Source organism: Antechinus flavipes, chromosome 5 (genome assembly GCF_016432865.1).
Source record: "Antechinus flavipes isolate AdamAnt ecotype Samford, QLD, Australia chromosome 5, AdamAnt_v2, whole genome shotgun sequence".
Lineage (NCBI taxonomy): Eukaryota > Metazoa > Chordata > Mammalia > Dasyuromorphia > Dasyuridae > Antechinus > Antechinus flavipes.
In genome coordinates, this window is record NC_067402.1 from 224,612,561 (window position 1) to 224,625,950 (window position 13,390).

A 13,390-nucleotide genomic window follows, 5' to 3' on the forward strand; every position below is an offset into this window, starting at 1 on the left:
TGAGGGAGCTTAGGGTTGATTCCTCCCTCTGTTCCACTACCCTACTTCTGACTCATCTTGCTCAGGGCTCCCTATCTTTTATGGGATAAAAATCTAAGGCTTTGGCAGTAATAACAACACAGGACAGGAGTGGTGTGGGAAGGAGAACAGAGGGGACCTACCAAATAGCTCCAGGATTCTTGTTCCAGAAACTGCCCTCCAATCCCAGCCCTACCATCACAATTAGTGTTGGAGGATGACCAGGCATCCCCAGAATTTGCCCCAGATTTCAAGGCACATCTCTAAACAAACAACTCTCTTGAGGAGTTGCTTGGAAAAAATGACTTAATGTTTAGGGGGAAATGATAGAGGAGTTTTCAGCAACCAGATCTTGGGTGATCATTTCAGTTGAATCTCTAAACAAGTAGAGAGAGATGAAAGATAAATAAGCAAGTTAGGGAAGTTTGTCTACAATGGAGTTTTTGCAACTCCTAGGTATTAGTTTTGAACCAGACTCATTGCTGGCAGGTAAACTAAATATTATTCTCCTCCCAAGGGTTGGAGAATGTACCCAACCCAATTGCATATATAAGGGGCAGTGCCAGTTTTCTTGTCAAAGGAGTTGTCTCCTTTCTAGTCTGATCTTCTCTTCCTTCCTGACAGAGTCTCTTCTTCTTCTACCCATCTCTCTGAATGCTTGAGAAACAATGAGCCGGCAGTTCAGTTCTAGGTCTGCCTTTGGATTGGGGAGCAGACATGTTTACAATGTCAGCTCCTCTGGGGCCTTTGGTGGCAGAAGCCAGGGCAATGGATCTGTGTGTCGCATAGGTGGGAGGTGTGCAGGTGGTGCCAGTGGTGGTGGTGGCTTTGGAGGCTACAGTCGACTTAGGGGCAGCTACACCAGCCAAAGCCTCTATAATCTGAGTGGGCACAGAAGTATCTCCAGCAGCCTAGTGGGGGATGGAACCAGTGGCTTCTGGCAGAGCAGAGGAGGCAGAGGTTTTGGGGGTGGTGGTGGTGGGCGTGGCTTTGGAAGCAGAAGTTTAGGGGGTAGTGGCTTTGGCCTTGGGGGTTTTGGTCCTTCCTGTCCCCCAGGGGGCATTCGGGAGGTGACCATTAATCAGAGCCTCCTTCAGCCTCTTGGGGTAGAGGTGGACCCTGAGTTTCAGAAGGTGAAAAGCGAAGAACGTGAGCAAATCAAAGTTCTCAACAACAAATTTGCTTCTTTCATTGACAAGGTGAGTGACTTGCTGCTAAGTTCAAGGAGTGATAGAGGGAGGCACCAATTTCTGGGTGCTGGCTAATCAGCCATGCTGATTAGGGAGTTAACAGCACTGGCTGCCCCACAGTGAACAAGATTGTCCTGTTGTCCCAAGGGCAGGCGTTGTCTTTTGCCTTTTTTTGTATCTCTAGTGCTTAGGATAGTACAAGGCACACAACAGAAGCTTAATAAATGCTTATTAACTGACCATTTAGCTCTAGTCTAATAATGGATTCTAGAATCTTAGGTCAGACCTAATGGGGACATTAGAAATCATTAGGTATAGCCCACTCATTTTGTAGCTCAGGAAAATAAGCTGTGAGAGGTTGAGTGGTTTGCTCAAAGTCAGCAAGCTAGGAAGTGTCTGAGGTAGTATTTGAACTCAGATCTTTTGGATGCTAAGTTTAAAATCATTGATTCTCTACTCAGAGTTTGTGACCTGAGGGGAAGCAATTCAGTTTTGTAAGATGACTCCTCTAGGAGATGCTTCAGCTTTGCTCCTCCCCCTTCCTTTGGGGAGAAAGCCATAACCCATAGGGTCACTGGAGTCATCTCACATCTCCTTCTCCCTTTCCACTTCTGTAAAATAAGAACTTTGGACTAGATGATCTTTGAACTCTTTTTCAGTTCTACAGCAAGTATTTTTTAACCTGGAATCCACAAGCTTATTTCTTAGATTTTTTTTTTTTTTGGTAATTGTATTTTATTATAATTGTTTTACGTTATACTCTAATATATTTTATTTTATGCATTTAAAAACATTGTTCTAAGGAGTCCAGAACCCAGCCAAATTTAAGGATCCCTGTTTCAGGGATTATGATGGTCTGTCAGAAGGGAAAAAAAGATTCTGACTTCCCATCCACATCCTCTTTGCTGCAAGATTGGGAAACTCTGATGAAGCAGATACTTGACCCAGAAGGTGTCTCTGGCTGTATGTAAGAATTACCAGATCCAACAATGTGGAACTACAGGGAAGGGAAAAAAAACTCCTTTTTTTTAATACCCTTGCTTTCCTTCTAAGACTACCTGTTCTAATCCCATTTTCTGCCTGATTCTAGAGGAGAAATCATTAAGTACTTTGGCAGCTTAGCAACAACAAAGGCCCTTCCTTTTCCCTCCTTTTCCACCCTGTGAACTGGGACTCCACATAGGAGCTGTTGCATCACTCTTGGGAGGATTCCCAGAAGGTGGAGACGAATTTCTTTTCATCCTCCTGGCTATGGTGCAATGAAGAAGCAGAGGTCTAGAGAGGTTCAATCACATCCCAGAGAAGTTCAGCCACTTTTCCCGGGTTCACATAGGATGGGAGTGTTAGAGACTAAATGGAGAACCAATTCAGTCTATTAACTGTACCTGGAAATGTGGACACGTCTAATTTGTATTTTAGCAGCAAGATTTCAAAGAAGGGTGTCTTAAGAGAGGAGAGCAGACATTGAGAATAGGACAGAAGTGATTGTGGGAGGACATAGGAATACATGGAAAGGAAAAACCTGTTGGAAGTTGTCTTCTTAGTTACTTTGGGTTTTTACTGGTGAAGGTTTCCTCCTCCTCTTTATGCATTTTAAAAACATTATTCTGAGAAGGGATCCAGAACCCAACCAAGTTTTAAGACCTCTACTCTAGAGATTGTGATGGTCTGTCAGAAAGAAAAAAAGGATTTGATTTCCCTCCTCTTCCTCTTTCCTCCTTCTGTTTCTCTTCCTGTTTCTGCTGCTCTTCCTTCTCTCTTTTCTGCTTGATTCTAGAAAAGAAAATTTCCTCCTTCCTCTCCTCCATTTCCTCCTCCTCTTCCTCTTCTTCCTCCTCTTCTTCCTCTTTTCCTCCTCCTCTTCCTTCTCCTCCTCTTTTTTCTCCTCCTCCTTCAAGTTTTCTCCTCTCATACATGATAAAATTGTGTAGAGTACAGGTTAGCCTTGCTTTGTGAAAATGCTTTGTAATCAATGTCCCAACTATTGGATATTGGCCAAAAAAATATAAAAAATAAATTCCCTGTTACTTATCATCTACTTGATTTTTACCCACCCCACAAATATTTATTAAGTGAGCACTGTGTGCAAAACCTCGGGTTAAGTAGTGGAAGAATAACATCCTAAGATGAACTAGACTATAAAATTCTCGAAGCAGGGTTTAAGTCTAGTCTTTATATCCATCTTTGTTCTCATTCCTTACCTTATGCTTCACGCAGTGCTAAGTATATTGTAGAAGCACAGCAGCAGTTCTGTTGATTATATCTAATCTCTCCACTCATTAGGAAAAGGGTTGGACTTGGACCTCTATAAAATGAATCTTTATTAAGATCTTTGTCATTTACAAGTTGAGTGATGTTTGGCAAGTCATTTCACTCTTCTTGGCCTCTGTCTTCTTCTCTATGAAAAGATAGAGGATTAGATTAGATGATCCTGAAGTTCCCTTATCAGTTTTTATGTTCTTCCTGTGAGTAATTGCAGTATAAAAATAGGTTGTGGAGAACTGGAATTTCTCACAGAGTATCTTTGTGAACACTCTCCCATAAAAACAGGTCATACTGACACCACCCTTGAAAGCCTCTTACTCAATCCCTTTTCCCAGGGAAATAAACAAAAAAGGGAATCATGGGAGATTTTCCTGTCTGGGATTTTTTGTTTTTTTGGTTTATTTCCAAGCCATAATCAGTAAATATCTAGCCCTTCAACTATAAAGGGCTTGAGATTCAGGGGCTTCCAGGGCCTAAAAGTACTATAGATTTTTGTTTCATTTGGCTATCCTCATTGCCACTTTGCAGCAACCCTTTAACTCAGCAGCCCAATAACAAAGGAGCCCTTTCTTTCAGGAAGAGGTGGCCTGATGCTGAAAGGGAGAGTAATGGGGATTGGGAAGAGCCTAGGAGATGGAGAAGTGGTCGATTGCTGCTCTGTCTGACCCAGGGAACTAAAGATGAGTTAACAAGGGCTGGAGATAGCCTTAAATACAGAGTTAAGAGGAAAGAGAAGAATTTGGTAGGTATTCAATGAAAACAGATAATATGGACAGTTATATGTTTCTTTATTTTCTAACTATTTTTCTCACAAAAACCTAACTAAGTGGAGTACTATACTCTTTTTTTTGTAGGAGAAGAAATCAATCAATGAATGAAAAATCATTTATTACACATTTACTATGGGCCAAATGATGTACTAAGCACCAGGGATACAGACAGAAAAGTGAAACAATCACTGATCTCAAAAAACTTTTAGAATGTGTTTCAGGGGTTTAGCTGTAGAACTAATGGCAAAGTCCAAGAGTCCAGGCTACAGTAATTCTTTTGGCATTCAGGTACGGTTCCTGGAGCAGCAGAACCAGGTCCTGCAGACAAAATGGGACCTGCTGCAGCAGGTGAGGACCTCCACCAGGCGCAACAACTTGGAGCCCATCTTGGAGTCCTATATCACTGAGTTGAGGAGGCAGTTGGATGGGCTGAATGGAGACCGGATGCGCCAAGACTTAGAGATAAGAAGCATGCAAGACTTAGTAGAAGACTACAAGAACAAGTGAGCATGGGAGCCCAAGGTGGGAAGAGGTGGGGAATAGGACACATTAGGAAAACCTGAGAGAGTGAGGAAGGAAATTTGGTTTTGGGGAAGCAGTAGCTATGTGACCTACTTTCTGAGGCTTAGTTCTCACCTATAGAATGAGAATAACTTCCTGTCTTACCTATCTCTATCTCTTAAAGTACTAGCTCTGAAACCCCATAACATCATGGAGGTTACCCCACATTATCAGTGCAACTCTGTCAATTGCTACCAAATTAGAACAACTCTGTGTGTTTTATTAGATACCCTTTTCCAGGCTGACTGCAAGAAGAGAGTTTTTCAGTCAAAACAAGACAGGAACCATCTACTTGGGGTGGAAGGGTTTTTGATGTGTATTGGTGGATACTATTCCCTTACTGGACTTGGGAGGCAGAAAGACCTGAATTGAAATCCTGTCTCAGCCTCTTAATAGCTGTGTGGCTCTGGATTTCTCTATCTCAGTTTCCTCATCTGTGAAATGGGTATAGCTCCTCTCAGGGTTGTGAAGATCAAAGGAGAAAACATCTGTAAAGAGTTTTGCTAATTTTTAGGCAGTATATAAGTTATTTATATAGTTAGCTATTATAGCTAGCTATTATTATTAGTCTTTTAAGAGCTATGGTAATGACAGCACAGTAATACCTATAAATGACATAATTATCTAACATTAATCTTAGACTAATTTTCCTCTTTAACTTGCCCCATTTCTGAACTAACCTCTATGATGTGTACTTAGGAAACTCATCATAATAAATATCCCAGAATGAGATATACAGCTGTATAGTGTGTCACAGTAGTAATAAGAATGTATTGGAGTGTTTTATTACCCAATTATATATTACTAAAGTAACTCAATACTTTCCAAAACTATAATTGACATTATAGTATGGTATAGTGGAAAGAATGCTAGACTGAAATGGATGGATGTTTAAAAGAAGCATTTAGTAAGTGCCTGTTATGTATCTTATACTGTGCTCTACGCTCTGGGAATCCAAATATAAAAGTATTATAATCCGTGACTTCAATGAGTTTATATTTTAATAGAGGGAGATGTCACATATACTGAGGAGGTCTGATATGGAGAATTACAGGGATGGTGAGTGAAGCCCTGATTTTCATTCTCAAATGAAATATAGATTTGAATATGGTTTCCAGAATAAGGGTGACTTGCCCAGGGTCACACAGCTAGTAAGTAACTGAGGCTGGATTTGAATTCTTATTTTCCTGACCTTGGGCTCAATCTGAAATACTACCAGCAATCAGTCTGGCGAAGATGTTCGGTCTCATAAACAAGTGTGCATCTGACTGTTTATACTTGAAGGGAACACCTCAAGAATCCAAGGTTTGCCCACTTATATTTTTCTTGAATCTTTCTCCCTGTAGGTATGAGGAAGAAATCCATAAGAGGACCGATGCTGAGAATGATTTTGTCATTCTGAAGAAGGTGGGTGACTAGAAAGGGTTAAGATGCCACTTAGAGACTGAAGGGTATAGCCAAAAGTGAAAGTTGTAAACCTGAGTAATAAATTCATAGGGTTTGAGCTAAAAGGGACCTTTGACATTATTTTCCCTACATTACAAGTAATGGAGAGGAGTTCTGGGATACCCTTAAATTCTGACTCCTTTCATCCTCAGTGATGCCAGATGCTTGGAGGTAGGGGAATGAACAAGTTAGCCTCTGAGGTATTACTGACATCCAAATTATATCACCACTTTAGATGAGAAAAGTTTAATCTGAAGGAGGGACATATGAAAGACAAACTGTTTTAGATCTCTTAATTCATATCTCCTAAGAGTTATATTAAAATCATTAATGATCTTTTGGTTATTCATGATCCAAAGAGGATAGAAACTGCCCAGCTAAAGGAGAATTAGGGTGAACGAAGTACTGTGGTTCGGCCAAGTCAGTGTTTTGCCTTTCTATTTCCCATGACCAGAACTTGGGTCAGAACTGTTTACAAATAACTGTACTGACAAGATTTCAGACTCCATTCCTTTCTTGAGGTTCTTCTACTCTCAGGTAAAAAACCAACAGGTAGGAAGTTAGGAAGACAAGGGGCTACAGTTTACCCATCAATATTTTAAAAATGGTAAGGAAGTCAAAATAACTCTACTTTTTTCAGGATGTAGATGCTGCCTATATGAACAGAGTTGACCTGCAGTCTAGGGTGGATGCAATGATCAAGGAAACTGACTTCGTGAAGTTCCTGTATGAAGCGGTAAGGTCAATCTATAGGAAGTCAGCTTTTTCTATTGTCTAAAATTATGAATGTGGCATGATTCTCTGGAGAAAATGAGTCTCAGTCTTTAGGGCCTTATCTACTCTGGGGGGGGTATTACTGGAATTGTTCTTAACAGAAAAAAAAGCTCAGGAAAAAGTTTATGAGTATTAGCCTAGATATTAGGATTAGGGTGATATTTTTATTTTTCTCTACAAGTTTTAAGGACCTAAACAGAATATTAAATATTGAATAGATTAAGTGTGGTCCTGTCTACTAGTCATTGATTTATTTCAACTTAAATTCAATTTACAAACAAATATGTACATGTATATTTTATATATAGTTTATATGACACACATTTCCCAGTGTATTCATCCCTTCTCTTATCAGAGAATCACCCCTTAGAACTAAGAATAAAATAAGAAACATTTATTGAGTACTTCCTATAAATAAGGAGGTTAGGCATCTATACAAAGAGATATGATGTGCTCTTTTATCAGAGAATTAATATTCTATTAAGGGAGAAAAACATGGACACGTAACAATGATACATGAGAGAGTGGATAGACTCTGGGAGACTGGAAGAAAGAGACATCACTTTTTCCTTTGAGGAAGAGTTCAAAGAAAGTTTCATGGAGGAGGTGACCCCTGAATTGAGCCTTGAAGGAATGAATGGATTTGGACAGATTAAACATGGAAAATGGTGTGACCCAAAATACAGAAACAAAAGAAGGTTGATTTAGAGCAGGAGATGGAGAGTAGTCTTGTTTGGCTGGAATACAGAATATGGTGAAAGAAGATAGCATAAGGCTAGAAAGGTAGGTTGGAGACAGATTGTATAGGGCCCTGAGTGCCAAGATCAAGAGTTTATACTTTATTTGGCAAGCAATGGGTAGAGACTTCCCAATCGTTAAAAGTCCCTTTTGCAGATCTTTTTCTCTGTTGTTGAGGTAGGGTTACCAATAAGTGGCAATATAATTCTTGCCCTCTGGGATCTACCTTCTGCTGAAAAAGGTGGGACACACATTAGGGTAGAGATAGAGAAAATTGACCATAGGTAGGTAACATGGCAAAACTCGACAGAAGAGTTTATGTACTTTTTGGAATACTGCTGACAGGATTGGGGAAACTGGGATCTAGCTGTGGAAAGCTTTCTGGAGAAGTATGGAGAATTTCCCTGGAGGGATGATGGAGGCAATAGCTGAATAACTCTCTCTGTCTCTGTCTCTCTATCTTTTGGTTTTGTTTCTCTCTCTGTCTCTGTTTCTTCCTTCCTTCCTTACTTCCTTCCTTCCTTTCTTCCTTCCTTCCTTCCTTCCTTCCTTCCTTCCTTCCTTCCTTCCTTCCTTCCTTCCTTCCTTCCTTCCTCTTTCCTTCCTTCCTCCTCCCCCCCCCTTCTCTCTCTCACACATAGGAGCTGTCCCAGATGCAGACCACCACCAGTGACACTAATGTCATCCTCTCCATGGATAACAATCGTAGTCTGGATTTAGATAGCATTATCCGGGAGGTCCAGGAACAATATGAACTAATTTTCCAGAAGAGCAAAAGTGAGACTGAAGCGAGATACCAGGACAAGGTGAGTGACTCCACAGCATTCTTGGCCTTAGCCCCTATACTTTAGTTCAAAGCTCAAAGTGGACCGGACTCTTTCAAATGCCCCTTAGGTATATGCTTAAGGTGGGAGCCAATTTAACTAAATTGTAGAGAACTTAAATATGTTAAAATAATAGAAATCCAAATTCAGAATCCTCCACCTTCAGATTCCTGCTATAAATACTGGAGGAGATGCAGAGGGAAGAAATCTATATGTTATTTTTGGGAAGCTAATGGGCTAAAGGAGGAGATGCTATGTTGGATACAGCCATAGGGATACAGAAAAAAAGAAGAAAATGCAAATTAGGTGCATTGGGGTCTATAAATGCAGAGGATAGGGAACTAGTGACTTGACTAGTCATTAATCAGTTAATCAGGGAAGTTTTCTTGGAGAAACGAATAATAAGCCTGGGTACAAATTTGAGAGGAGGGACATCTTAGAGGAATGACTGGTGTAAAGATCCAAAAAATGAGAGAGATTAGGTGAAGGGAGGTAGAGGGAGCAAGTTTGCCTGACTGGATTAGGGTTTGAACCCAGAAGTCATGGGATAGAAGACTATTCAGATGGGCCATGAAAGGCAAAGGACAACTCTAGGCTGAAGGCACCTTGGCTATGTAGAAGGTTATTCTTTAGAAAGATTGGCTCTGATTCCTATGCTCAGGCTTAAGGTACACAAGGTGAGCCATCATTGAGTGTGATGTGGTCTTTGACTCATAGTACCAGGAGCTCCAAATTACAGCTGGGAGACATGACGATGACCTGAAGAACACCAAGATGGAGATTTCGGAGCTCAACCGGGCTATCCAGAGGCTACAGTCAGAGATTGGAAATGTGAAGAAACAGGTAGGAATGGCCCATTCCTGCCTCACTTCCTCCAAGTAATTTCAGAGTCAAATTTCCTGTTGTTCTGATATCCTTTTCCTAGAGTATCTACCCCAGAATAGTGGGCTTGGCCCCAAAACAAGAATTGGGATGAGTTAAGTCTTGCTCTTCAGGATAGGATTTGATGACTTTTCCTTTCAACAATTTGATTGTTGAATTGTATTGATGAGTATTATTATTTTTTAGGGGCAAGGTAATATTCTGTCTGATACCACTAAAGTAATGACCTTGTAAAACAGGAGGGAGAGTAGTCAAACATACAAAGGCACTACATGAAGCAATTAATTCTTAGTTTTTTTCTATGAATGTGGTGGGTCATAGAGGATCCCAAATAGAGAATGGCAAAACAAACCTATTTCTATTGGGGGTGTGGTTTTGTCTTCATGAATAAGGGAGGTTTAAATGCTATGGGAGTTCACACCTCATTAAATAAGAGATAAAACCATTTTATGGAGGCAGTGAGTGGATTGGTAAGGATTAGAAGGTCAATAGAGACCTAGTGTCACCTACATCTCTTTATTCACTCTCCTCCCACTGACTTTGCCCTTTGAGATGGAAATAGAGAGTTCTCTCTTGTAGGAGCATATAAAGGCAGAGATGCTTTCTTCTCTCTGATTATTTTACATTTCACACATTTGGAAGGAGAAAGGAAATAAAGCATCCTGTTACCACATCCCTTTAATTTGTACAGGGGAGAGAAGTAAGTGCAAAAATAAAATAACAAGCTAGGAGAAGAGAAACTGTATAAATTATCTTTGCCCTCAGGTTTTCTGGATGTAAATCCAATCTGAGTCTTTTCTCCAGGTCTTCCTCAGACATTATACAATCTTGAGTAAATTAGCTGTTACCTCTGGCCTTCAGTATCCTGCTTGTGAAATGAATATATTAAGATTGGTGACCTCCAAAGTCCATTTAGTACCAAGAACCTAGAATTCTGTGAATGATGCAAGGGACTACATTATTGAGTCATTTTTTGGATTTTCTTTGGTACAGATTGACCAAGTGAATTCACTCATTTTGGATGCTGAGGAGAGGGGGGAGCAAGCCCTCCAAGATGCCCAGCAGAAACTGCAAGACATGGAAGAAGCTCTCCAGCAGAGTAAGGAAAAGATGGCCCGCCTTCTTCGTGATTACCAGGAGCTGCTGAGCACTAAGCTGTCTTTGGATGTTGAGATTGCCACCTATAAGAAGCTCCTAGAGGGAGAGGAGTACAGGTGGGTGTGAGGTCAGCTAGAGATTTAGCTCAGCCAGCTGGATATGCCTTTGGAAGGTCATTTACTCCATTCCTCTGCCTCCAAGTGTTCCCAGACATAAGACACTCTTTCTAGTGTCTTATGATACCTGAAGGCAGTGTCAACTCTCTCACACTCTGTAGCATTCTCTGAAAATTCTTCCTTGGGTCTAGAGTCATCTCTTCCTGATTAAGGATGAAGACATTCTTCTCAGTCTCCAGAGCTGCTGAAAAACAGCAGCTTGAACCTACATTTTCCTGGCTGGGAATGGGGGGAGGGATGCATACTGAACAAGTTTAACATAAACTTCCATAAAAAAGAAAGAACACTCAACTGGACAAGGAGACCTGGTTCTATTTCTTCTACCATCACTAACTCCCTGAGCCTCAATTTTTCCAACTATAAAATTAGAAGTTTGGACTAAAGGATGCCTGGATTCACTTACATTTCATGATTCTATTCTGACCCTTATTTCTTTGAGTCCTTGCCTTATTTGTTTCTTGAGAAGCCAGGAAAACCTGGGCCTTGATGCTGCTTCAAACATTTACTACTTGTGTGACTCCAATAGGCTTAACCATTAGAAACCTGTTTCCCTTTCTATAAAACAGGGATAGTAATGTAATCAATAGGGTGTCATGGGGATCAACTGATATGTTAGGTATTTTATAAAACAAAAGCACCACGTATTTGTGAGCTATTTTTTTTTTTTCAGGTTTCATGGCTGACATAGCTCTCTTGTTTTTTAGGATGTCGGGAGAATTTCAGAACCCTGTTAGCATCTGTAAGTATGTCTCTCTCTCTCTCTGTCTCTCTCTGTCTCTTTGTCTCTCTCTCTCTCTCTCTCTCTCTCTCTCTCTCTCTCTCTCTCTCTCTCTCTCTCTGTGTGTGTGCGTGTGTGTGTGTGTGTTTGTGTGTATGTAAGACTTAAGGATTGCCTGGCGGTGCTTCTAGTGATCGATTAGTGTGAGAAGAGGGGTACCAGCGCACTTAGTGGCTTCTCTGTAGACCAACTATAACAAGCCCTTTGGTCTTTCCTTTGCAGCGGTGCAGAGCAGTAAAGTCACCATCAGCGGCGGCGGCGGCGGCGGCAACTACGGCGGAGGCAGCGGTGGCTACGGAGGCAGCTCTGCCTTTGGCTCTGGAAGCTTTAGCGGCGGAGGGAGCTACGGGGGCGGCCGCAGCGGCGGGGGTGGGGCGGGTTCCAGAGGAGGTGGGGGAGTTTACGGGGAGAGCAGTAGTGGCGGCTACGGAGAAAGCAGCAGAAGCAGAAAAAGTGGGGTCAACTCCAGAGTGCAAATCATCCGAACCTCTACCAACACTTCCAGGAGACATGTCATTGAGTAGTGTGACAAAGCCTCTGCCCATCCAAAACTTCCTCCATTCCTGTTGCCAGTTTCTGATCTCCCTTGTTCTGCAAATCTTTCCCCAGTTCCTCTCATTAGTCTCTTCCCGATTAGCCTCAACAATTCTGTAAATATTTCGAGCCTCTATTATGTGTCAAGTGTGGGAGTTGAAATCGGTGTTTGTAGAATTGAGTTGCTGGATGGAAGGGGGCTTGGGTAGAGGAAATAAGTTAGAGAAACAATATGATTGGTCCCAAACAATAGATAATCCAAAATTCATTTATAGCTGGCTCAGTCAGCCAGACAGAAAGACAGACACACATATAACATCTCAGACATATATCATCAGTCAGGCCTGATCTCACCATCTTTCCATTTGAACTCTTTTGTTGAGATCTAGGACCTAATTTTGTGATGGAAAAGAGGTTTATGGAATACCCAAAGCAGTTGATGGAGAAGTGTCTCATCTCCAGAAGCTGACTCCTTAACCCTCAGCTTGTGTAACAACCTGTCTCAGGGCACAGGCATGAGCACTTATTTCTGGGGAGTAATTGTAAGGCAAGGGAGTTTAGGAAGAGAGTATCTAATATTTTCAGAGGGATTGCTATAAACAGTGCTTGGATAGTAATTGATTAACTCCACTTCCTGGGCATTGTAGAATCTCCCACCCATCCTAGAGATTGACAGAGATTTAAATGAACATCCTGATCCTGAGATATACCTTCATGGGGGAGAGTCCCAGAGGTCATTGGTATTGGGTCTTTCTTCCATAAGGAAGAATTTATGTTGCGAATAGGAGAGTTAGATGTGGGAGGAAAAAGAGCAACAGATACCAGTCATTGGGTTTTATTTCTACCTTGCACTCTAGTTATATCCCTATAGATAACCATAGTCTCAAGATAGCCTGTTAGAAGTTCTGTCAATGTAGTTGGTATTTTGAAACCACATCTTGCCTTCTAATTGCCTCTCCTGCCTACACCACCATTTGTCAGATAATAGATATTTATATGCTTATAGGGAGAGTCTTAAATGAGATTTCTGAAGCAGTCATGAGAAACTGTGAAGGTATGCACATACTGACTTTGAAATGGGGAATGTGGTTTAAGTCTCAAGACCTTCATTTTCTTCCTTATTGTAATAAAACACCGAATCCTTCTACATGCACGTCACTCCCAGTTTTGAATTCTTTTCTTTGATGCTGATGGGGACTACATGGCATCAAGGTACGTGTCTTGGGAGAGAGAATGGCTAATAGTATATTGTCATCGGCTCCATTTTGTTGTTGAGGCTTGGTCTTTGAAGGTCTGTATTTTGGGTGCTTTTCCAATAAACTGTTCTATGTATCAA

General features: G+C 41.2%; 1 protein-coding gene across 2 annotated transcripts; it reads left to right on the forward strand.

The window, feature by feature from the left end:
* The first annotated feature begins 620 nt into the window (after positions 1-620).
* Positions 621-13,390, forward strand: LOC127539273 (keratin, type II cytoskeletal 1b-like). Of its 2 annotated transcripts, none has more exons than XM_051963370.1 (9): positions 621-1,217; positions 4,532-4,746; positions 6,151-6,211; positions 6,891-6,986; positions 8,404-8,568; positions 9,304-9,429; positions 10,462-10,682; positions 11,447-11,481; positions 11,743-13,390. In XM_051963370.1, exons 1-9 carry the CDS (start codon positions 687-689, stop codon positions 12,042-12,044), a joined length of 1,752 nt encoding a protein of 583 aa, XP_051819330.1. In that variant the 5' UTR covers positions 621-686; the 3' UTR covers positions 12,045-13,390. The 2 variants fall into 2 exon arrangements, with proteins under 2 accessions (XP_051819330.1, XP_051819331.1); XM_051963371.1 differs by lacking the exon at positions 621-1,217 and adding an exon at positions 3,969-4,215.